The 25543-nt window shown below is 40.0% G+C and overlaps 2 protein-coding genes across 4 annotated transcripts in view; both read right to left on the bottom strand.

Annotated features, from left to right (window-relative positions):
• The window catches only part of LOC122556968 (protocadherin gamma-C5-like), a 274931-nt gene that overhangs the window by 236926 nt on the left and 12462 nt on the right, over positions 1-25543 (bottom strand). The window contains exon 1 of one of the 3 annotated variants that reach the window (XM_087995085.1): positions 3770-6735. The exons of 1 other annotated variant lie outside the window; for it this stretch is intronic. In XM_087995085.1, the coding sequence (XP_087851211.1) occupies positions 3770-6289 (2520 nt within the window). In that variant the 5' untranslated portion in view covers positions 6290-6735. Of the gene's footprint in view, positions 1-3769; positions 6778-25543 lie in introns of those variants that run through there. One more of the 3 variants, XM_087995090.1, reaches the window with a different exon arrangement.
• Positions 6776-24356, bottom strand: LOC148147463 (protocadherin gamma-C5-like). Its single transcript, XM_087995091.1, has 2 exons — positions 21752-24356; positions 6776-6827 (listed from the first exon to the last, which is right to left on the bottom strand). Exons 1-2 carry the CDS (start codon positions 24200-24202, stop codon positions 6783-6785), a joined length of 2496 nt encoding a protein of 831 aa, XP_087851217.1. The 5' UTR covers positions 24203-24356; the 3' UTR covers positions 6776-6782.

Below are 25543 nucleotides of genomic sequence, written 5' to 3' on the forward strand. Positions count from 1 at the left end.
TTGCAGCTGCTACCTTAGTCTTTATAGGTGATTTTTCGATGGTGTTGACTAAGAAGTTTTTGTAAGTTTTGTAGTGTATCCTGTAGATTGGACACACTGCTGCCACTGTGTAACTCTGGTGGAGGGACCAAATATTGAATGTTATGGATGAGTAATCAATCAAACAGACTGCTTTGGACTGAAAGAAGCTGAATTGTCTGCTGTCAGAGCTGCAGATATTCAAGCAAGTACAGAGTATTCAATCAGATTCCAGACTTGTACCTTGCCCATTGTGGACAGGCTTTGAAAAGAAAAGAAGTCAGTTTTTCATTGCAGAGTTTTCAGTCTCTGACCCAATCCTGTGACCACACTATTCAGATCATGGGTCTTGTCAGACACTGGTTAATGGTAACACCGAGGATATTAATAGTGGGACATTTAGTGATGGTAATACCATTGACCGTCAAGGCAGCTGCTTAGATTTTTATTTTCTCCTTGGAGGTGGGCATTACCTGTCAAGTGTGTCGTGTGATTTTGTTTATCACAACAGGCCAAGCCTGACTGTTGGCCAGATCTATATGCATATAGAGACAGGTTACTTCAGTATTGGAGGAGTTGGGAACGGTGCTCAACTTTATGCATTTTTAAGTGAACAATTTAATTTCTGACTTTTGTTACAGTGAATGTCATTGATGAGGCAGATGAGGATATTAACCCTTGGACAATATGCTGAGGAATTTATTGTGAGAGTACTTCTGGTGCAGTGATAGTGTCGTTACGTCTGTACCAGTAGGGCAGATTCAATTCCGATGTGTCCCAGATGTGTGTAATAATTTCTCTGAACAGGTTAATTTGACAAATCTGTTCTGAGGCATTTCTGGGGATAATGAGGTCGGTATCCAGAAAACACAGTTTTGTTGCTTTGTGCTAGGCATGACTCCAACTAATGAGGAATTTCCCTTATCTTCCCTATTTCCCCAAGGTGTTTTTTAAAAAAATCTCCTTAGTGTAGTCAACATACAGTCAACTATTGCTTCACTGTCAAGGGCTTTAACTCTCCCCTCAACTCTTTTGTTCAATGCCTTAGTCCATGCTTGGTAAAAGATGCCAAGCTCAAGAGAACTAACAACATGCCATTTGTGAAGCACAGAGGAAATGGCTTGAAAAGCTTGAAATCTAACATAATCTACAAAGTAACGAATGAAAATTGAAGATATGCATCACCCATCCTTTTAGAGAAATGAACTGTTCTCCAATGTAATAGGCAGTTAATCTGGAGTACGTATGGCTAATAAGTAAAAGAAACCCATGTGGGTTTATAGTTTGCATTACGTGCTGGAGGGTTTGTCAGAATTTAGGCAAAATAGATACGATATATACAAGCATCATAAGCTAATTCTTCTGGAGACACTATTCATTCTAAGGCTTGGCATCAAGCCAAACTAACGTATCCTGTGCATTCTTCACCAGAATGAAATCCAATGCTTTTGATCTCTGAAGTGGATACTTATGATATTTGACAGTGACTTAAATGACTTAACTGTAGTCACAAAACATAACTTCCATTTATATCTCACAATCACATAGTTAACTCTCATAAGGCCGTTAGAATGATATGAGATAAAACAAGTGACACAGAGTCAAGCAAAGCACAGGAAGAGAGAGCAGGAAAGTCTTGGAGTGCCAATGCCTCCCCTAAGGTTTTCTGCATTTTGAATCATCAGCCATAGACATGAGTTAAATAATACATTGGTGGCAGAAACTCACTCTTTGTCTACCGACTTCAAAATATTTGTTCCCTCGATGCTATCGTTATCCCAATCTTACTTTTGAACCTGTTGAGTAATTAATCCTCCATTTTAAATTGAGAATGCTCAAGGTATTCTCACAAACAATGCACTCTAATCATCTTCTTCATATGGTCACCATTTCAAACAGCTGTAGATGGCTTGAAACTTACTTGGCATATACACTAACTTTTAAACTCTGTTCTAATTACCTGCAGTACCACTCTATTGGTCGCCTCCCCTTCTAACGAACCCACTGAAACCCCAAGCTGTCGTTCTGATATCATTTAAATGAATGATATTCTGGTAAATTTGTAATTTATAATTTATCTGATTGAAATTGGTACAAGCCTTGTTCTACCTTGCACAGATTCTAATTATCAACCCACACCCATTAAGCTGTATTGAGACATTTAATAAACAATACTTCACAATTGCAATCTCATATGTTTGCCTTTCCTTCGTGCTATCTTCTTAATACCTTTAAAACTGTAATTTCTACTATCGTTTTGAATCTGTATCATTGCATCTCAAACTTGATTGAAGTACTGCAGGAGGTCGAAATGAATGAGGTCAAAGGGTAACTTATGTTAGTGACCAAAGAAAGATTGGGCTCATAGTTGGGGAAAGAATAGAAAGCCCCAGTGATGTTGTCCAACCAAAACTTATATTTCCCATCGTGCACAAAGCAATAATTTGGTCAAAAATAGTTTTCAAGATTGAACAAAGCGCACGTGACATAATGTTCAATCTGAAAAGCATGTTTGAAAGCACGCTTCTCGAGTATAAGAGAAAGGAAATTGTATTTTTCCTCCAGCTCATTCAGTTAAATGATAATCCGCAACGTGAAAGACAACTTATTCTAACATAAATCTTGGAAAAGGAACTGATGGCACCAAACGCAACGAAAGATGAATGAATTTTTAAAAAAACTTGCTTGAATTATAATTCTGCTGCAGCTATTGGGAGCGGAGGAACGCGACCTTTAAGATGTTACTTGTCGAATCGCAGAGCTAGAGATGCAAGGTCTTAATATCTACGAAACTTTGAATACAATAAAATAGATGATAAATCATAAATCCTTCACGTTTAGTGAGTTTCTTCCCTAACGTGACTGTCCATCTTCCTCTAAAATGAAGCTTTGCAGCTTTGCCCTACCTTGGAAGTTACTTCCAAAGTGATGGCTGACTGTAAATTGCTCCAGCAATTTAATGCAGATACTTAGTGTAATTTTACTTCTCCAATGTTCGTTCCCTAATCACGCAGAATATGTAATGATATTACATTAGACGATTTAAACAAACGCGTGCTCTTTGCTGTTACATTATGATCGTTAAATTTGTTGTTGGTAAATTGAAATGCCATTACATCCACAAAGTATCTGTATCGATCACATTTAGGCCTGTGTACATTACATAATTTGCTGCCCCAAATACCACTGTCTTGAGCCATGTTGTTTCCATATCTTTTGTGATGGATTAACCTAGTTAATGCGCAGAGTATGAGGCATATTTAGCAGTAGGAATATATGCACTTATAAAGTACTTATCTGACTAAATAGTCTTGATCGGGTGATTCGGCTTGGTTTTAGCTCATACGAGTCACTTGTACGCCCATGAACAGTTGAAAAACTTATGCGATTGTTACGTAATAAAGATTGAACTAGATGACAGTCAATGTGACAAAACTAGATGTTAGGCTGTGATTACTCAATAGCTTACAGTGAAAGTAGTCACTTTGGTGTAAATGCTTAATAGCCGAATGATATAATACCAATGCATTGCAATTTGCCAAAACAAAACATGTAATGTTAGCTACCATAAAGTCTGGCAAAACACAGCCGAGAGTTGGACAAAATTACACCTGGGTCAAAATAGAGCTGTAGAGTGAAAAGAAAACAGTTGGATCAACGTCTTAAATATAAGAAATCTGACTCTTCAGCTGCTGATTCACGCTGCAGTCTTCATTTTTTAATGTGTTTTACTGAAACGTAATATACTCACATCGTTAGATATATGCGGCCATCTGTTCACTATGTTTGCAGATTCACTTGACGCACATATTCTAATATTCTTCCAGGAAACTCCAGAAGTTGTTGGACTAATTGGAGCAAAGTACATTAATTCCATTTTCGCTGCATCTGGTGCTGATCGAATTTTGTAACGGTATGTGTCTGAAAGGGATCCATTTCCTCGAATTTCAAGGACGTTGGTAATTAACTTAGAATCTGGCGCAACCTGAAGGTTGGCACGTGGATTTTTCATTCTGCTTTTGGAGTCCAATTCTGTCGCATAGCAACAATTGGTCAGGAAACAATTTCCACTGCGGTCAGCTTGTGCTGTGTTCGGACAAATGGCAATAACAAGTGCGATTATGACAACAAGAAGCAAGAACGATGTTATTCCCAAAGAAATGATTATATAAAATGCCAAATCTGAAGATTGTTGTAAATCTTGGTGGAAATCGTCAACTTCTGACTGAAATTCTTCGTTCTGTTCAGAGATAATGAGTGTGATAGTGGTACTAGCAGAGAGTGATGGGTAACCATTATCCTTTACCCGGATGACTAGTGTTTGTGTGTTCGCGTCACCATCATTAAATCGCCGAACGCTTCTGATTTCTCCCGAATTCCGTGCAATTGCAAATAAACCCGAATCAGTGGCTTGCACAAGCTGATAGAAAATACGTGCGTTCTGTCCTGAGTCAGCATCAGAAGCAATTACCTTAGTTACCAAAAATCCTGGATCGGCAGATCGAGGCACCGTCGCCTTGCTGTAATTCATTGACTTAGGTGTTGTAATGACAGGCGCGTTGTCATTCTGGTCGAGAATAATCACATGCACAGTGACATTCCCGGAAAGAAACGGCAGTCCCGCATCTTGAGCTTGAACAAGGATCTCAAAACTTTTCAACTGCTCGTAATCAAAGGATCGTTGTGAATAAATGACGCCATTTTCTGAGTTAATTGAAACATATGAAGAGACTGGATGGCCCTGGACTTTGGTGTCCAGAAGTCTGTAAGCAATCTGGGCATTTTGTTCAGAGTCGGGGTCGAACGCTGACACTGATCCAATCGAATGTCCAGCTGGATTGTTTTCGGTCACGTAGAGCGTGTATGTAGTCTGCGTAAAGCTGGGCGCATTGTCATTTACATCTGAAATATGCACAGTCATGGTTTTGCTTGTGGATAGTGGAGGGCGTCCCTCATCTTCACATGTCACAGTAATTGCGAATTCCTGGGCATGTTCCCGATCCAGATTGCCATTCGTGGTTAGTCTGTAAGTGTCCCTAAAGGAAGGTATCAACTCAAACGGGACATTCGGGGAGATATCACAACTCGTACGTCCGTTTTCAATAGAATCCCGATCCGTAACAGTCACCGTCGCTATCAAAGTCCCAGTGGGAGTATTTTCGCTGACTGTGCTCGAAATCGGTTTTAGAATCAAATCCGGAGCGTTATCATTCACATCCTTGATGTCCACTTGAACAATACAATGTGTGGAAAGTGACTGCGTCCCCATGTCCTTAGCTTCCACATGTATTTCGTAAATACTTTTTTCTTCAAAATCCAGTATTCCTTTAACAGTGATTTCTCCAGATTTGGGATCAATATTAAATGCTTCCGCTATTTCTTCCTCACCATAGCCACTTAAAGAGTAAACAATGTCGCCATTGGACCCGTCATCCAAATCCGTCGCGTTAAGCTTAATAACTAAAGTGCCTAGAGGAGTATCTTCCGTTAAACTAATAGCGTACAAGGACTGTTGGAAAACTGGTGCATTGTCATTAACATCTAAGATAATGATAGTTACCTCAGCAGTGCCTGACCTCTCAGGCACTCCGCCGTCAATAGCAGTGAGTAAATAACGCTGTGTTGATTCTTTTTCGCGGTCTAACGACTTCTGTAGCACCAACTTAGGTATTTTCCATTTCCCAAGCGTCTGTACATCTAAAAAGAAATGTTCGTTAGAGGTGAGCTGGTACATCTGCACAGAATTGCTTCCTGCATCAGGATCCTGTGCAGCTTCTAAATTAAACCGGGTTCCAGGTGTGACAGACTCCGCAATTTCCAAATTGATTTTTCCGGTTGAAAAACTGGGAAAGTTATCGTTTATATCAATAATCTCGATCTCGACATCATACTGCTCCACAGGACCATCAATTTCCAGTTCCAAAGGCAGTAAACAGGTGAGGCTTTGCCCACAGAGTACTTCTCTGTCTATTCTTTTATTGACGAATAACATTCCATTCTGAAGATTTATATCGAAATATTGCAATGGCGCTTGGAGGGCGATCCGGAATCTGCGAGTTGCGAGGTCGGCTGAATTGAATCGTAAGTCTTTCGTGATGTTCCCTACAAAAGCACCGTGTTCTAATTCTTCAGGAATGGAGTAACGAATCCGTCCCGAAACCTGGTTCCAGACACAAAGCAGCAAAATGGACGGTATCGCAGTCTTTCTGCACAGGAAGAAACCGTCCCTGTGTGTCATTTCCTCTGCAGAGACGTGTCTTTCGGCCCTCATTATTTCTTCTGCCTGGAGTTATCAATGAATTCATCCAAAGTAACGACGTACGTCGAAAACCGAGAAGACCTTCTCAGGGGGTAGCTCGGTACATTCATCTGAACGATAATAATCTGCCTGTTTTCGTCCCTCGCTGTTGGGGGATGGGTGGTGGATCTCGAGCTAAATTTCTTCCCCTTATTGGTAGACAGCGACACAAAGAGTCTTTGCCTATAACTACACTGAGGTCACATTAAAGCTGTACATCATGTAAATTATGAGAAACATTACTTTCTGAAATCAGTAAATTAATTTCGCGAGCTCTCAACTTTTAAAAAGCAGTGGTGTTGCTAATTTATTATTGATTTATGTACTATTATGTAAATGAAATGTCACATTTGCTGCGCTATTGAAATTATAATTAATATAGTATTGCGTCCACATGCAGTGCTTCCCATAATACCTGGTATACTTTATTTTTCAAACCAAACGCTTTACTATGCTGAATTTTTTTTTAAAAAAAGAAAGTACGAGCGATGACGAGAAGATTCGGCAAAATCTGTGGAGAAAGGAACAGAGTTAAAGTTTCAAGACCATAATCTTTTATCGGAACTGAGAAAATGTGGTTGTTTTTGAGTAGGTGATGAACGCAGAATAATACAAAGAACATCGCGATACACTGAACCATAGAGGACTCATTAGTCCAGAAACAAAGGGCGGGATGCTGGCAAGAAAAAGAGGCAAAGACTTTATGCCAGTTGCTTGCAAGTTGCTGATGCAAGTAGCAGCATTCTCTGCTTGCCTCACTGCTGTACTATCAGAAGAGGAAGTATGTTCTTTAAAAAGAGCATTGGCAGTGTCTCTACCTTTAAACTAGAAATACTGGGTTCACGTCTCACCTGAGATGTGTTCTAACATGGATGAATACCTTGATTTAAAAAAAAGCTTTGGGGAGAGTTTAAAGTGTTCTCAGCAATAATGGATTTAGATATAAGGTCCAAATTACTGCATGTTTGGGGAAAATTAACCAACGAATGAGCAGAGGGTGATACATGAACATTCACATTTTCTGTGAATGTAAGTGCAGAATATGCCTGTAATGTACAAGACACATACTGTGAAAACATGTTTATCCATAATTACAGCTTCTTCAGAATTCATCAACATCACTGGTGCCAGCCTTCACAGAATTTGATTAATCCCAACCACTGTTTGTGGAGATACTTTAAATGCACTCTCTCTACAGTTCACCCATGTTACAAAACAAATCTGAAACAAATAGAACTTGATCCAGGGTTTCTGGCTCACTCAAGCTCAGATGTAACAGTGACTGATTGTTTGGAAAATATGACCAGTTGTAAACCCTGGCAATGTCAAAATTGTGATGTGGGAAAAAAAAACTTGCCTCATGCTGTTACTGCAAATTAATTATTTTGTAGTTCATAATCTGAATAGCACCGACAAAACATATTGTTTAGCATCACTATTTTCATTTTTTGTCTTATTTTTGTCTTATAACTTATATTGAACTTCGAACTTGTACTTCTTAAAAATAAATGAAGAAAAGAACAAAAGGCAGATGATTGATGTTGGGAACTAGCTGGACACATTATGCATGTTAATTACACTTCGACTGAGACAACACATCTATCCTAGAACAAGCCAATCAGAGACACAGAGGAGAATTCCAAGAAGCATGGTATTCCAACCAGAACTCTATCAACCAACACACTGACTTGGATCCCATTTACCAACCCCTGGGACAAAGAATGAAGAAATGACGTTGCAATAGGAAATGACGTCACGACAGGAAATGGCATCATCAACCCAAACCCAAACATTTAAAGAGAAAGTAGGCTATACCACCAGTGCTTTATCTGCAAGTTCACTGAAGATGTTACCTTGTATGGAGACAAAACGTCTGAAAACGAAAATTTCTGCTCAGTGCGCAAACCTATATCGATGTTAATTACAGTTGTAAAGACACTGTAGATGAACTGGCGCAAAATAGGGCTCTGCTCAGGGTCAGACAATTGTCTGAATGTTAAATTGTCGATCTATGGAGGACAGGTACTAGTTAGCTTACCATGGGGAATGTTGAAAGATAAAAGAAAAAAAATATTAACTGGTTCTGACTGGTTTATGGCAAGGAAGTACTGTTACGTTGGAAGTTTCTGCACTGGGTAGTATCTGGTTTTGGGTCTGTATAATTATTCTCCAATTATCAACTTCTTGGAAGGTTGAAGAAACAATCTCAGTTTGTAAAAACCTCCAGATGTCTGCAAAAGCTGTTTGCATTGACAAATGGGTTTGAACTTCAAGCAAGATATGTCTGTAAGATAACTTATTGTCCAAGAATTTTGAGACAGTCTAGTATTCATTGGTGACATATTCATCAAACTGAAAAATTGTCATTCGTTTATTTTCTTTTTAAAAATTCACTTAACTGCACTTGCCTGCCTGTTTGGCTTTGTCTGTGGATTTATGATCAAAGAATATTCAGCTTAGATAATCAATATGATTGTAGTTCCTCAATGTTCTGTGAATGTTGTATTCTGAATTCCAAATGGTTAATTTTTGTTTAAGTTGTAAATTTGTTGTCTAAGATCGGTAATTTGTAATATCTGGTTAGGAATGTGTCAGCACTTTTGAGGGTTATTGAATGTTTTAATTTCACTTTGTTGCAAACCCAGTGATGTCGGGCTGATTCGGTTTGACCTGCTATCTTAGCGTTATGTAAAATGCACTATTCAAACATTACTAGTCAAGACAGATGCAAGAAAAACAGCTTTAAAAAACAATAATAATATGTACTGCATGCGCACTGATTGACTGCTCACTGGACCCTTATTGGTTAAGATGTCGCCATGCAAGATTTACATGCAGTTACCAAAAGCTTTTACTTAGGCAAATTAACTCTGATTGTTTCAGATTGCCATGGAAATGCAATAGTGAACAGTGTCTCCTAACCATTTGTTCAGGTGGAAGGGGAAAATAAATCACAAATTCAATATCTTCAGAAATCAGTCTTAATACAGATATAAAAATCAAGTTCTAAACCTTTTGCCGAAGACAACAACCTTACAGAAATGAAATCAGAACGTAGATAAAGTCAGAGAGGCATAGAGATAGACAGCATGGAAAAAAAACCCCTTCGGTTCAATCCATCCAAGCTGACCAGATATCCCAACCCAATTTAATGCCACCTACCAGCAGCTGGCCCATATCCCTCCAAACCCTTCCTATTCATATATCCATCCAAATGCCTATTAAATCTTGCCATTGTATGAGCCTCCACCACTCCCTCGGGCAGCTCATTCCACACATGTACCACATTCTGTGTGAAAAAGTTGTCCCTTAGGTCTCTTTTATATCTTTCCTCTCTCACCCTAAACTTATGCCCTCTAGTTCTGGACTCCCCGACCCCAGAGAAAAGACTTTCTCTATTTTTCCTATCCATGCCCCTCACAATTTTTTAAACGTCTATAAGGTCACCCCTCAATCTCCGACACTCCGGGGAAAACAGCCTAGCCTGTTCAGCCTATCCCTATGGCACAATCCTCCAACCTTTTTATTCCTGATGAAGGGCTTTTGCCCGAAACGTCGATTTTGCTGCTCGTCGGATGCTGCCTGAATTGCTGTGCTCTTCCAGCACCACTGATCCAGAATCTGGTTTCCAGCATCTGCAGTCATTGTTTTTACCTCCTCCAAACTTGTCAACATTCTTGTAATTTTTTTTAAACACTTACAAGTTTCACAACATCTTTCCAAAGGAGACCAGAATTGCACGCAATATTCTAACAGTGGCTGAACCAATGTCCTGTACAGCCGCAACATGACCTCCCAACTTCTATACTCAGTACTCTGACCAATAAAGGAAAGCATACCAAATGCTTTCTTCACTATCCTATCTACCTGCGACTCCACTTTCAAGGAGCTATGAACCTGCACTCCAAGGTCTCTTTGTTCAGCTACACTCCATAGGAACTGACCATTAAGTGTATAAGTCCTGCTAAGATTTGCTTTTCCAAAATGCAGCACCTCGCATTTATCCGAATTAAACTCCACCTGCCACTCCTCAGTTCATAGGCCCATCTGATCAAGATCCTGTTGTAATGTGAGGTTACCCTCTTCGTTGTCCACTGCACCTCCAATTTTGATCTCATCTGTAAACTTACTAACTGTATCTCTTATGCTCACATCCAAAATATTTATGTAAATGACAAAATGTAGAGGACCCAGCACCGATCCTTGTGGTACTCCACTGGTCACAGGCCTCCAGTCTGAGAAACAACCCTCCATCGCCACCCTCCTGTCTTCTACCTTTGAGCCAGTTTTGTTTCCAAATGGCTAGTTCTCCCTATATTCCGTGAGATCTAGCCTTGCTCACCAGTCTCCCATGGGGAACATTGTCGAATGCCTTACTGAAGTCCATATAAATCACATCTAGCACTCTGCCCTCATCAATCTTCTTTGTTACTTCTTCAAAAAACGCAATCAAGTTTGTGAGACATGATCTCCCACGCACAAAGCCATGTTGACTATCCCTACTCAGTCCTTGCCTTTCCAAATACATGTGCATCTTGTTCCTCAGGATTCCCTCCAACAATTTGCCCACCACTGTCGTCAGACTCACTGGTCTATAATTCCCTGGCTTGTCCTTCGCACCCTCTTAAACAGTGGCACTACGTTAGCCAACCTCCAGTCTTCCGGCACCTCAGCTGTGACTATCGATTGTACAAATATCTCATAAGAGGCCCAGCAATCACTTCTCTAGCTTCCCACAGAGTTCTCGGATACACCTGATCAGGTCCTGGGGATTTATCCACCTTTACGTGTTTCAAGACATCCAGCACTTCCTCCTCTGTAAAATGGACATTTTTAAAGATGTCACCATCTATTTCCCTACATTCTATATCTTCCATATCGTTTCCACAGTATATACGGATGCAAAATATTCGTTTAGGATCTCCCCTATTTTCAGCAGCTCCACACAAAGGCTGCCTTGCTGATCTTTGAGGAGTCCTATTCTCTCCCTAGTTACCCTTTTGTTCTTAATGTATTTGTAAAAACCCTTTGGATTCTCCTTAATACTATTTGCCAAAGCCATTTCATGTCCCCTTTTTGCCCTCCTGATTTCCCTCTTAAGTATACTCCTACTGCCTTTATACTCTTCCAATGATTCGCACGATCTATCCGGTCTATACGTGACATAAGCTTCCTTCTTTTTCTTAACCATACCCTCAACTTATTTAGTCATCCAGCATTCTTTACACCTACCAGCCTTTCCTTTCATCCTAACAGGAATATACTTTCTCTGGATTCTCATTATCTCATTTCTGAAGGCTTCTCATTTTCCAGCCGTTCTTTTACCTGCGAAGATTTCCCCCCAATTAGCTTTCGAAAGTTCTTGCCTAATACCGTCAAAATTGACCTTTCTCCAATTTAGAACTTCAGCTTTTAGATCTGGTCCAACCTTTTCCATTTGTTTAGTGGACAGGCCTGTGGTTAGTTTCTTTCTTTCACAGAAATATTTGCATTCACGTAATTAACTTATGTCTCTTCACAAGACCCTTAAAGAGACAGTTAAAACAGCACACGTATTTATTAACTTCGATTCCTTAAACTCTGCTACCCCATCATTCTGTTTCTGGAGTTTTCCCCTTCCTACTATGTTGCCCTCGCTCTGAGTATTTTGGTAGCTGCTGAGCTGCACTGCTGATGTTAGCGGTTTTTGACTTCTAAATGATCTGGTTTACTCTGGAAGTCAAGGGCTGACGTTTGGATAGTACTGTCCTTAGAAAAGAGCTTTTCTCTGTCTCTAAGTGTCTTAGACGATCTTATTGCTCAGCACCAGGCAATTTTTCTCTTACAATTCCTTGCTTTACTTTCTTAAGCATTAAACTATTCACCTCAAAGGATTTATTATAAAGCTTAACTTAATGCATGTAAACATACTTCAAGCTAACTCTTCAACATTCACAGAACTCAAAATTTAAAATTAAACTAAAACTATATTTTCTCCCTTCTTCACACAGATCATATACAAATAAAAGTCTTACTGAAAGCGATATGTGTTTCTATTCACTTGACAAACCAAATTTTTAAACAACAATGACAATAGTATTTCATGAACTATTGTACCTGTTACATTTCCAAATGTTTACCAAACATTTTTAAAACCTTCATTTGATAAGGGTCTTGCCAACATTTTTACTATTGGGTCTACTTGAAATGAATCTGAAGTCTTTTTAAGAAAAGTTTGTATTTGTACAAAATGCTCATGCTTGTTGAGAATGATGATTTCATGCTCGCAGATAATGATGTGTGGCTTCAAACTGAGGTCTCCATCGTCACCATGTATTCAGACAGTGTGCGAAAAGCACACAATTCATTGAGTAGTTCACAATATGCCAAATCAAATTGGTGTTCATTCAGGGACACAGTATTTGCATCAAATGCTGGGGAATTGGGAATAGAGAATTGAAACACAGCAAATTACGGTGATTGTGGCTCCGATTTCTGGCTATCTATCTTCTCAGTCTCAGAAATTGGCTTTCAATAGCTTAATAGCACAATATTGTTGGACTGAAACTGATTCATGCATAGTCTTTATCTGTCCAACGGTCGAAGGATATGGCAGATCATTGACAATTTCACACTACTCGTATCTATTATTAAGTCTTCAAGTCATGATCATAACGTTTTTACTTGCACCAAGGTCCGAGAAAAAAAACAGATTTAGCTTAGTAATCATTCCGGAGCAGTTGCACCACACATACACCGGACAAGGACCATTTCCAATAAACTCTCAGCTAAATTTCTCACTTCAGACTTAAACGAAATAACAATTGCTGAATACTTCCAAATCAGTACCTTGGTTGCCCTTGACCCGAAAGCGAGACATACAATAACACAGCTGCAAGAACATCTTAGCATTTGCGTGTTATTGTGTGTTTGTCTTTAATTAGGCCTTTCAGTATCTATGAAGCAGACGCTATTAGTGTGATTAACTGGACTCACTTTTCTGGGAAAATTCAGTTCTAACACGATACCATCAGTCCGTTCGCTTTGTAGCTCATTCACTACTTTAATCATTCATTTCTTTGACCTCATAACTCAGTCTGCTCTTTTTTTCCCCCAAATTCTTACCTGTTCTGGGGAAACTCCTGGGTCGTGCTACTTAGTAACACTTATGAATACTTCGGAATCAATAATGTCCTCTATGTAAGAAGTGACAGGAGATGGAAGAGATCCTAAACAAATGTTTCTCATCAGTATTTACCGTGGAGAAAGTCATGCAAGCTATTGGATCCGGAGAAATAAAGAGTGATGTCTTGAAAGGAGTCCACATCATAGAAGAGGAGATGCTGGAGGTCTAAAAATGCATTAAGGTGGATACATCTCGGCGATCTAGCCCAGAAAACTGTGGGAGGTCAGGAAGAAAGTACAGGACTCCTGGTAAAGATATTTGTATATTCGCACAACAGATGAGGTTTTGGAAGACTGGACAGTGTCTAATGATGTGCCATTGTTTAAGAAAGGCTGCAACGTAAAGCAAGGGAAGTACAGGTGGATGAGCCTAACATCAGTGGTGGATAAGTTGTTGGAGGGATTCTGAGAGACAAGATCTACTTGCGCTTGGAAAGGCGAGGAGTGATTAGAAACAGTCAGCATGGCTTTGTATGTTAGAAATCGTTTATCACAAAGCTGACTGAGTTCTTTGAAGAGGTGACCAAGAAGATAGGTGCAGGCAAATGGGATTGGTCCTGTTTAGGAAACTTGGTTAGTATAGGTGAGATGTACCTAAGGGACTGCTTCCGTGCTGTATGACTATGACTCTATAGCCATTTCCTTAAATATAATGAATCATGGACAGTAAATGCTGGCCCCCTCGGTGCCCACATCCAGTGCAAAAAATATTGAAAATTCAGAGAAAGAAAGCTGAGACTGTTCATATTTTGGTTACATATGTAGTCGCTAAATTAGCACATTCTGCTACTTTTCCCGTGTATTGAAATATTTGCATATTTGTGTCTGTACCCTGGGATATCTGCTCCTCCACTCTACTTAGACATTCAGTGATAATTTGCTTTCCAGAGTTTTCCAAAAATGTATCACCTCACATTTAACTAACATACAATTGTTTTGTTAATTAGGCACAATTCTGAAAGTGTATTAGTATTTTCCTCTATTTCAGCAATGCGCCTTTGCAGTTATTCGAGTATTTCTATGTATTGGTCACGGCCACAACTTGAAATCGTCTTGAACTTTGAAATTGTATCTCAACTTTCGATGACGAAATCATATAGTCACTGTGTCATAAAGTCATACAGCATGGAAACAGACCCTTTAGTCCAACCAGTCCATGTCCAACATAATCCCAAACTAAACAAATCCCAGCTGACTTCTCTTTGCCTATACCCTCCCGAACTTTTCCTATTCATATACTTATCCAAATGTCTTTTAAACATCGTAATTGTACTGACATCCACCACGTCATTCCACATGTGAACCACCCCACTGTGTACAAAACAATGCACCTCTTTTTTAGATCTCTCACTCCTCTCACTTAAAAAAAAAGTGAGCCCCTAGTCCTCAAATCCCCCATCCTCTAAGACAATATTATTAACCCTATCTATATCCCTCATGATTTTATAAACTTGTATCAGGTCACCTCTCACCCTTCTATGCTCCAGTGAAATAAGTCCCAACCTTCCTTTATAACTCAAACCTTACATACCCGGCAACGTCCTGGTAAATCTCTTCTGAACCCACTCCAATTTAATGATATCCTTCGGATAACTGGGCGACTAGAACTGGGCACTCTACTGTAGGAGAGGCCTCTCAAATGTAGGCGCAGCAACAAACCTTTCTGAATGCTACTAAACAGCTCTTGCCTGTTCAAGTCATTACATTTAACCTTCCTGAAACACTTCACTTCAACTCATGACTCTGTCCTTGAACTTTTGGTTTCTACAATTTCATTCTCAAGCTCACTTCGACCTCTCCGAATTTGTTGTGTTGCATTTTCTCCAATGAAACTTAACAGAAACTGAGGAAAGAGAATCTCAACTTATTGTTAGATCCTAGACACATGTCTGAAATTAATGCTGAGTTCAGAAATTTCAGATTATTACCTGGGATTCAGTTTGCAGGAACACAATATTGCTACTGCCTACAACGTTGCAAATTCTGCCTACTTTGAGAGCACATTTGAGTTTTCTATTGGCCCCTTTGCCTTGCACCATTTGTCTTCCGATTTCCATGTTATCTCATAGCTTCATTTAATTATTTCCCTTCCTTCCATCCCTGCTTCTATTCCTGACGAAATCTTTATTGCTGAAATTTCTAATATGAAATATCACTGACACGAATCTTGAATTTTGGATGTTGACCAAACTATTGAGATATTTAACCTTGCATTGTATGATTATGCTTCATTTTGAAAATAAAAAGAAATTTGGGCATTGCTGGCAGGAAATTTGATGGGCATTTTTTTTCCAATCCCTAAATACCATTGAGAAGTTGTGGGTGAGCATTCGCCTTGGAAGACTGGAATCCTTGGAGTGAATGGATAACCAGTGTTCTTTTAGGATTCGATTTACAGTGCTTTAACTCACTAACAGAGAAAGGACAGTGACATATTTGTAAGTCACTGTGCTGCAAATGCTGGAGGATAACTTGCAGGTCATGGTGATGCCATGCATCTGCTGGCTTCGTCGAAAGATATGGCAGATGTTATATGTTTGGAAGGTACTTTCGTGAGATCTTTGGTTAGTTGTTTATAGATGGTGCACACTGTTGTCACTGTGTGTCAATGGTGGAATGAGTGAATGCTGAAGCTTGTAGCTGATTGCCAATCAGGAAGAAATAATTTGTTCTGATTATGTCACGTTTCTTGAATGTTGGTGAACCTATATTCATGCAAGGTAAACTAAACAGTATTTCATTAAGCACCTGACTTTTGTCTGTAACCCCATGGCGTAAGATGACTGTTTATTTTGCATACATTGTTTATTTCAAGAAAACTGCTGGCAACCCTAACTAATATTGAGAAAAAAGCTTAGTTGCCTTTCTGTGCACAGGCAACACGTCATTTTCATTTATGCTTGATGTTGTATGCAATGCACTGCAGATATACATAGAGAGAGGACTTAATCGTGATAAATAGACATGAATAACTGCAAGAATGATTGCTTATTATGAAAGATACGCTAACGGAATTTTTACATATTGAGAGTTCAAATACATTACATTTTTGGTACAAACCCTTTTCCAACAGAAATGAGAGAAACCTAACATACGATGTAAAAGTAGTCACCACTTAGAATATACGATTCTACTTGATTCTCCGAAAGCAACTTGAAAGTCAGAAACAATTACAGAGTGAAAACCGTCAAATTGAATGTCAGAAACGGAGTTCATGGTGACCTATAAATGCTGTTGTAATACTGAGAAGTGTGATTGATTTATCAAATAATAATCATTCCCAAAAGTAACTAAATACATTGAATGCTCCAATAAAAATGCCACTTGAACTCACCAAGCACGCGATGGTTGCTATTCTACAGTATGCACAATAACTGTATCTAATGAAGAGGCATTGTAATGCCACGAAGTGTGTGTAATGCAAAGATTGCAACACTGTAAAGAAGTAGCGATTAAAACAAGACTGAGCTCAGGAATGTGAAGAAATGTTTTTTAAGCTGTCCTCCTTAGCCTGAAAATCTTGAGCTGAAGACATCTACCACAAACCACTATAGATTTAAAAATAGAAGAGCTGAATATGTTCTCACTGTGGTAGATAAAAGAATAAAAGGATATGTCATAAAAAGTAGGAACCCACAATGCATTGCCTTCCTTAGTCTCACCAGGCATCTGAAAATGTGAACAGAAGTAGCTTATATAAGCTGGTGAAGAAAATTGGCTCTCACTGAGGCTGTTCAATGTCACCTCTCTCTTCAGAATCAAGCAATGGGTAAGACAACAATGATTGAGCAATATCAGAACCAGTTGAGATCCATAATAGTGTCAAACATAGTTGTATTTTAGCGCTGATATTCTTATGCTTATTCTTCACATTGCTACTGCCGTATGACTTCAGTCACCTACTGACAATATCTATTTGCATCGTAGAACTGATGGAAATTTTTTCAGCTTTGTTTAAGTGAAATCCATGATAGAGAGTACCAATTCAGAGTTTCTCTATGCTGGCCATGCAACATCAGTTCGCTTTATCAAGGAACACATTCAGCTTTAAATGGCATATGCTATTGCATTATTGATTTGGCTTCAACCTTAGGAACACAATGGTTTGATCTAAGACCTTGCCATAACACTATCTAAGGCCATTGACTGTGTGATGGTGGAGATCGTTGATAGCTTTACATATCTGGACTCAAAATCCAATAACCATCTGTCACACAGCGCTGAAATCAACACATTAACCAGAATGTGGCAGATCCTTCCAAGTTGGTTAAGAAATTATGGAACAACAACCTGACTGAGAAAACAAATTGTGAGTCGAGCTTGGCTGCTTCTTTATTGAGACATGCAGAGCATCTGACACGTTGGAGAAAATGTTGAAAATTTATTGTCTTCACTATCTCACTCGTTTATTTGACACTGCTTCGCGTCACTAAGGCACAAACCCAGAGATCCTGGAGCATAATAATTAATTCAGCTAATACCTGTTGTTAAAATAATGCCTAGTTAATTGAATGGATGATTTTGCATATGGTTATCTAAGTCTCGACTCATGGCTGCCTCAGTTTCCTCACATTCTCACATTACATCAAGCATGCTATGAAAATGACAAGCATTGACACTGACGATTTTGAAATTACCGGTCCAAGGTCATGACCATTGGAGGTTGACTTGGTGGAAAGGTTTTGGAATAGGAATTAGTGACGACACAATAATAGGTAAGAAAGACTGACCGCGCAATGTTACATGGAAATGTAATTTGTCGATCAGACAAAGCAGGCTACAATGGAATTACATGAGTTGCAAAGATCTAACAAATTGAGTTTATTGGGAGAAATGTAAAATTGTTCATTTCAAGAGGAAGAAGAAAAAAGGACATTCTCTAATTGATGAGTGATCGCAGAACACAGAGATGCAAATTGACCTCAATGTTGCAAGAAGATTAGTTTGCAGGTGCAGCAGGCAATTGGTGAAAGGAGTAAAGTGCTATTCCTTATTGTAGAAGACTGGGTAGAAAAGTTGAGAGGTTCAGTGATACAGGGAATTGATGAGACCCTATCTAGAAAACCAAATAAAATATCGATTTCCTTATTTAAGGAATGCTATGTAAATGGTTGGAATCGATTCAAAGAATGTATGCTAACTAAGAGCTAGAATTGTTGGGTAGTCTTACGAGGACAGCTTACACCTGCAGCCCGTAATGTTCCAAAGATTCAGAGGTGAGTTGATATGCGATCCTGGTAGGTCTTGGCTTGTGGAAATGGGGACAATGCCTCTTCTGTGGGAGAATCTAAATATAGGGGTCAGTGAGTAAAGGGATATGCATTTCAGATGACGCTGAGGAGAAGTTTTTTTTTCTCTCTCCCGTGTAGTCATAGGTACTTATAAAGTCATAGAGTCATACAGCGTGGGAATTGACGCTTCTGTCCAACCAGACCATGCCGAACATGATAATCCCAAACCAGACTAATCCCACTTGCCTGTTCCTGTCTATAACCTTCAAATCTTTCCTATTCATATAATTATCCAAATGTCTTATGAAAGTTGTAATTTTTGCCCACATCCTCCACTTCCTCAGGAAGTTTGTTCCACATGCTAACCACTCTCTGTGCAAAAAAACCCTCATATCTTGTTAAAATCTCTTTCCTCTTACCTTAAAAATGTGCCCCTACTCTTAAAATTCACTATTTAGGGATAATGCACCAACCATTAAGCCTATCTCTTCCCCTCATGATTTTATGAACTTCTTTATGGTCAACTTTCTACCTCCTATACTTCAGAGAAGAAATCCCTAGCCTATCCAACTTTTATTTATAACACAAATCTTCCATATCTGGCGACATCCAGGTAAATCTCTTCTGAACTCTCTCCAGCTTAATGCTATCCTTCCCATACTTGGTCGACTCCAGAAGAGGCCTCACCAATGTCCTGTCATGTCCTCAACATGACACCTTTTTGACCACCCTCTCAGATTACGACCCCAAAGTTGAACGAATTATGTACCTGAACCCCAAGGTCTCTCTGGTTTACAACACTACCTAAGGCCCTACCATTAATTATAAACGTTGCACTCTTCAAAACACGACACATTTGAAAAGAAATGACGTAGAGATAAGTGGATTCTTAATCAGTGAGGGGGTGAAATGTTATTGGGTTTGGTGAGACAGTCAAATAATCAGATCAACTATTATCTTACGAATGGCCAACCGCGCTTGAGAAGCCACCTGACTTACTTAAGCCCCTGAAATCGACAGTCGTACGTTAAGAGTCAAAACACTAATTTCAGTTGACGAAGAAGTGGGCCGAGGGGAAGCAAAGACAACTGAATTCTGCAAGCTTTTAATACGCTGCCCTCCTCTGCTGCAAAAGCGAAAGATTGTCAGACGGAGCTCCTGAGCTACGCCACGCAATACTTAACAAAGAGTTAACCATCACTCAAGAAAACATCAACTCGCAAGATGGAAGGTTACAATTAATTTCTGGAGTAATGCGTGCAGGTCTAGTCACCCTGTTAAAGGAAGGATATCACTAAGCTGGAGAGGGTTCAGAAAAGATGCATCAAGATGTTGCCAAGACTGGAGGGTTTGAATGATAAAAATAGATTGGATAGGCTCTGAATATTTTCACTTGGAGCATTGGAGGTTGAGGGGCAACTTTAGACAGATTTGTAAAATCATAGGCCATAGATAAGGTGAATAGCGACAGTCTTTTCCCTCAGGTGGGTGAGTTCAAAATTAGGGGACTTTTTTAAAGGTGAGAGGCTAGATATATAAAAAGGATAAGCGGCAGCTCTATTAAACAGAGTGTAGTTCGTGTATGGAATGAACTGCTAGAGAAAGTGGTGGTTTCAGGTAACGTTACAACATTTAAAAGACATTTAGATAAGTGCATGAATAGGAAAAGCTTGGAGCGTTATGGGCAAAACGCAAGCAGGTAGGATGAGTTTAGTTTGGGAACATGGTCAGCGTGGAATATTTGGATCGAAGGGTCTGTTTCCGTGGTAAAAACAATGACTGCAGATGCTGGAAACCAGATTCTGGATTAGTGGTGCTGGAAGAGCACAGCAGTTCAAGCAGCATCCAAGGAGCTTCGAAATCGACGTTTCGGGCAAAAGCCCTTCATCAGGAATAAAGGCAGTGAGCCTGGAGCGTGGAGAGATAAGCTAGAGGAGGGTGGGGGTGGGGAGAAAGTAGCATAGAGTACAATGGGTGAGTGGGGGAGGGGATGAAGGTGATAGGTCAGGGAAGAGAGGCTGGAATGGATAGGTGGAAAAGGAGATAGGCAGGTAGGACAAGTCCGGACAAGTCATGGGGACAGTGCTGAGCTGGAAGTTTAGAACTAGGGTGAGGTGGGGGAAGGGAAAATGAGGAAACTGTTGAAGTCCACATTGATGCCCTGGGGTTGAAGTGTTCCGAGGTGGAAGATGAGGCGTTCTTCCTCCAGGCGTCTGGCAGTGAGGGAGCGGCGGTGAAGGAGGCCCAGGACCTCCATGTTCTCGGCAGAGTGGGAGGGGGAGTTGAAATGTTGGGCCACGGGACGGTATGGTTGATTGGTGCGGGTGTTCCGGAGGTGTTCCCTAAAGCACTCTGCTAGGAGGCGCCCAGTCTCCCCACTGTAGAGGAGACCGCATCTGGAGCAACGGATACAATAAATGATATTAGTGGATGTGCAAGTAAAACTTTGATGGATGTGGAAGGCTCCTTTAGGGCCTTGGATAGAGGTGGTGGAGGAGGTGTGGGCGCAGGTTTTACAGTTCCTGTGGTGGCAGGGGAAGGTGCCAGTTCGGGAGGGTGGGTTGTAGGGGGGCGTGGACCAGACCAGGTAGTCACGGAGGGAACGGTCTTTGCGGATGTGTGACCCTATGCATTGAAGTTATCCTGGCAATTACTAATTGCCTGAGAAGCGTTCCCGTTAGTTAATGCCACACATACTGGAAGAAACCTTCAATTCTCCTGATTGTGTGCTTTCTTGCTAAACAGTACGGTACTGAAGTTACTGCATGAATTCCATTGGTTTAGCTGGCATTTATGAAACTATTACAATATCCAAAAAATAAGCAAGAAATTCAGAATGAGTAATGCGACAGGAACAAGCTGCTCATGCCACTTTTACAAAACATTTAGTTTCCAAAAGCGCTGGGCTTTTGCATAAAACGTTGGAAACTCAGATCTTCTTCCTGGATGTAGAGATTAGCAGTGCGCTTGTCGACCCCATTAGCTTATTCTGCATAAGCATTTTAATATTTAGGTGTTAACTAGTGAAAAAGTTGCTCACCTCATTGGGTATATCAGGCCAGTTATCCTTCAGTTTTCGACACTGTGGTGAAATATTCATTACGTTCCTTTCAATCGTTCTAGGCATTTGTGGACTGAACTTCGTGAAAGCTAATTCAGCTGTTTCTGGCACTGAACGGATTTTGTAACGGTAGTTTTCTGAAAACGATCCATTACCATGGACTTCCAGAAAGTTTGGAATTAAACTGGAATCCGGTACGTATTGAAGATTGACACTCGAACTCTGATATTCCAATTCTCTGCTGCAACAACAACTAGAAAGAGAGCAACCTCGACCATGAGCAGAACTCCCGCCCATTGGGCATACAGCAACAACAAGAACAATGATAACCGTTAGCAGAACAAATGAGGTTGCTCCCAAAGTTATGATGATGTAAAAGGTTAACCTCTCTGAACCTTGGAAATCCTTGCGGGGTTCACTGACATCCGGTTGAATGTTTGTGCTTTCCGCAGCTATTTTCAATATAATAGTGGCCGTGGTCGAGAGAGGTGGATATCCATTGTCTTTCACTTGAATAATTAACCTTTGCGTTTCCGCGTCGCTATCTTTAAATCGCCGAACACTTCTTACTTCTCCAGAATTACGTGAAATTGTGAAAAGACCTGGATCGTTGGATTGCATAATTTGATAGGAAAGTCGTCCATTTTGACCAGAATCTGCATCGGAAGCAATGATCTTCGTTATCAAATATCCTGGGTCTGCAGATCGAAGAACACTTGAATTGACATGCGTTTTAGATCCAGGAGATATTATAACAGGGCGGTTATCGTTTTGGTCAAGGACAATCACATTCACAGCAACACTACTCGAAAGTGACGGCAAACCAGCATCTTGAGCTTGAACGTGGATCTGAAAACTTTTAAACTGTTCGTAGTCAAATGAATGTTTTGAAAATATAGTGCCATTTTTCGGATTGATATAGATATATGAAGATATTGGCAACTGCTGAAGAGGCTTCTCCACAATTCCGTATGTAACCTGAGAATTTTGACCGATGTCAGGATCAAAAGCTGTCACTGATCCAATGGAACTTCCAGGCGCATTGTTTTCTGTCACATAGATTTTGTATGAAGGCTGTGTAAAGCGTGGCGCATTGTCATTTATATCAGAAATCTGCACAACGATTGTTTTGTTGGTGGAGAGTGAGGGGGATCCGCGGTCTGTGCACTTTACCGTGATTTTATATTGAGGGACACTTTCCCGGTCTAGCACTTTATTCGTGATGAGCCTGTAAGAATTTATAAACGCCGATTTCAGATCAAAAGGGATGTTTGGAGAGATAAAACAATCCGTGTATCCGTTTTTATTGGAATCTCGGTCTGTTACACCGATCAATGCTACCAGCGTTCCACTGGGAGCATCCTCACTGACTGACTGTGAGATAGAATTAAGAAGTAAATCCGGAGGATTATCATTGACATCTTTGACCTCCACTCGCACGTTACAATGAGCAGATAGTGGTGGTACACTCCGGTCCTTAGCTTCTACATCAATCTCATAATAACTTGTTTCTTCAAAATCAAGTATTCCCTTCACTTGGATCTCCCCCGACGTTGAATTAATCGTAAACATTTTCGAAACGCTTTCCTCATTGTGACTACTAAATGAATAAACCACGTCGCCATTAGGACCCTCGTCCAAATCAGTGGCGTTCAGTTTAATCACTAAAGAACCTTTTGGCACGTTTTCCATGAGACTGACAGTATATAACGACTGTCGGAAAACCGGGGCATTATCATTAATATCAAAGATTATAATAGTTATGTGCGCGGTACCTGTCCTTTCTGGAGAGCCCCCGTCAAACGCTGTGAGCAATAAACGGTGTTTTGCTTGCTTTTCTCGGTCGAGAAAGTTCTCCAGCACTAATTCGGGTAGTATGCGTCTGCCGCGACTTCGCACATCCAAAGTAAAATGTTCATTTGGTGTGAGTTGGTATGTGCGGATAGAATTGTTTCCTCCGTCAAGATCATGCGCGTGCTCCAAGAGAAAACGCGCTCCAGGAACCGCTGATTCTGCAATTTCCAGATGAATTTCACTGTTAGGAAAACTCGGTGAATTATCATTAATATCGACAATCTCAACTTCGACTTGATATTGCTCCACAGGATTTTCAACTACTGCTTCCAGAGACAATAAACACGTCGCACTCTGTCCACAGAGGTGCTCCCTGTCTATCCTTTTATTAACAAATAAAACGCCACTCCGACGATTTACATCCACATATTGTATTGAAGAGGCAGACACCATTCTGAATTTACGGCGTGATAGTTCCTCCACTGCCAAATTCAAATCCTTTCCGATGTTTCCGATGAAGGCACCATGTTCCAGTTCTTCGGGAATGGAGTAACGAATCTGCCCGGAAACCAGATTCCAAGCACAAAGCAGAAAGATGGTCGCTATCGGCAACATACGATTGCTGGGTTGTGCCATTTCTTTTGCTGGTATGACAGTTCTAAGCCTTAAAAATTCTTCTGGGGGATAACGTGCTGCATCTTACCCGAAGTAAATCGATCAGAGTGACGAATTAACTGCAACGCGTAGAGATCTTTTGAGGAGATGGCTCCTTCGTTTGTACAGGCACCACCATTCCTTCTGCTTTTTTTCCCCCGGGTGTTGGGGGATGGGTGGTAGATCACCAGCTGTATTTCATCTCCTTATTGGTAGACAGCGACACAAAGAGTCTCGGCCTATAACTGCACTGAGAAAATATTAGCACTTCATTGAAAATATTGAAATTATGATAATTTATTTACTATTCATCAGGGCACAGAATACGTTTTATATTTGTAATTGTTGGATCGAAGTTCCTACTAAGCTCACATTTATGCAAGCAGAAGAAATAATTAAATGCAAACTTGCAGTTCTTTCATTGCACCTTTACCGACAGAATTCAAATTATATTGTGACTTCCATTTAGTGTCATGATACTTATCTGGTAAAATATTCCTTACGTCTAAATTGCATATTCTTAATCTCAAAATATATTTACAATGGTCGTAAGTATAATTCAGGACCAGGCACAATTATTGAGTACACTTTCAATATTGTTTTTCACTTTAGTTCACATAATTTTGACGTTCAAGTGCCTGGAAACAACCAACACTCACCTTGGTGACACGACATTGATGCATCTTGTCAGATAATGAATAGTGTACAAACCTGTCTTCTCAGATCACAAGAAATATTAAAGGACCGAATCTATTATACGTGACAGCTTCAATAATTATCAATTTTGGTAATAAAGTGGAGTCAAGATGCAGTTGTGCATCGTTATGAAAATGCCATTAATACATTGCCTCTGTTGTTTCACAAAAGCTGATTCAAAACTTATAGAAAATTTCAGTATTAAAGAAAAAAAATCCAAGATTAAGGGAATAAAAATTTTTTGTAGCATATTAGCTTCGTGGAGTGAATCTGTCTTCATTTGCATATTTTGGTTCTATTGCCTCGACTCTTTATGCCAGTATCGATGAATGGGTATTTGGTGTTAAATCTGATTTGTAAGGTCATGGTTATTTAAGAATTTCGCCCAGACAAGTGCAGAGGATGCGAATACTTTCATATTTCGATGATTATATACTTACAAGCTCAGAACTAATTGCGAAATAGACTGTCCCTGGAAGTAGCTCGCCAGTTCTGAGACAGTTTTTCTTTTGTTAGTTGCCTAGTCCTAATGAAGGTTCCTGCCCGAAACGTTGACTCTCCTGCTCCTCAGATGCTGCCTGATTGCTGCGTTTTTTTTCCAGCACCACGTTCTCCCTGCTCTGCAGT

The sequence above is a fragment of the Chiloscyllium plagiosum genome, unplaced genomic scaffold (assembly GCF_037043375.1).
Source record: "Chiloscyllium plagiosum isolate Xiang-an unplaced genomic scaffold, Cpla_swu_hap1 HiC_scaffold_16, whole genome shotgun sequence".
Classification (NCBI taxonomy): domain Eukaryota; kingdom Metazoa; phylum Chordata; class Chondrichthyes; order Orectolobiformes; family Hemiscylliidae; genus Chiloscyllium; species Chiloscyllium plagiosum.

What these genes read in the sequence shown, in the direction of transcription:
- LOC148147463 (XM_087995091.1), bottom strand. Translation starts at nt 24,202, where the DNA reads ATGGCACAACCCAGCAATCGTATGTTGCCGATAGCGACCATCTTTCTG. An exon ending in GGCCTGATATACCCAATGAG is followed by an intron (nt 6,828 to 21,751) that starts GTGAGCAACTTT and finishes CTTTCTCCACAG; the next exon opens with ATTTTGCCGAATCTTCTCGT.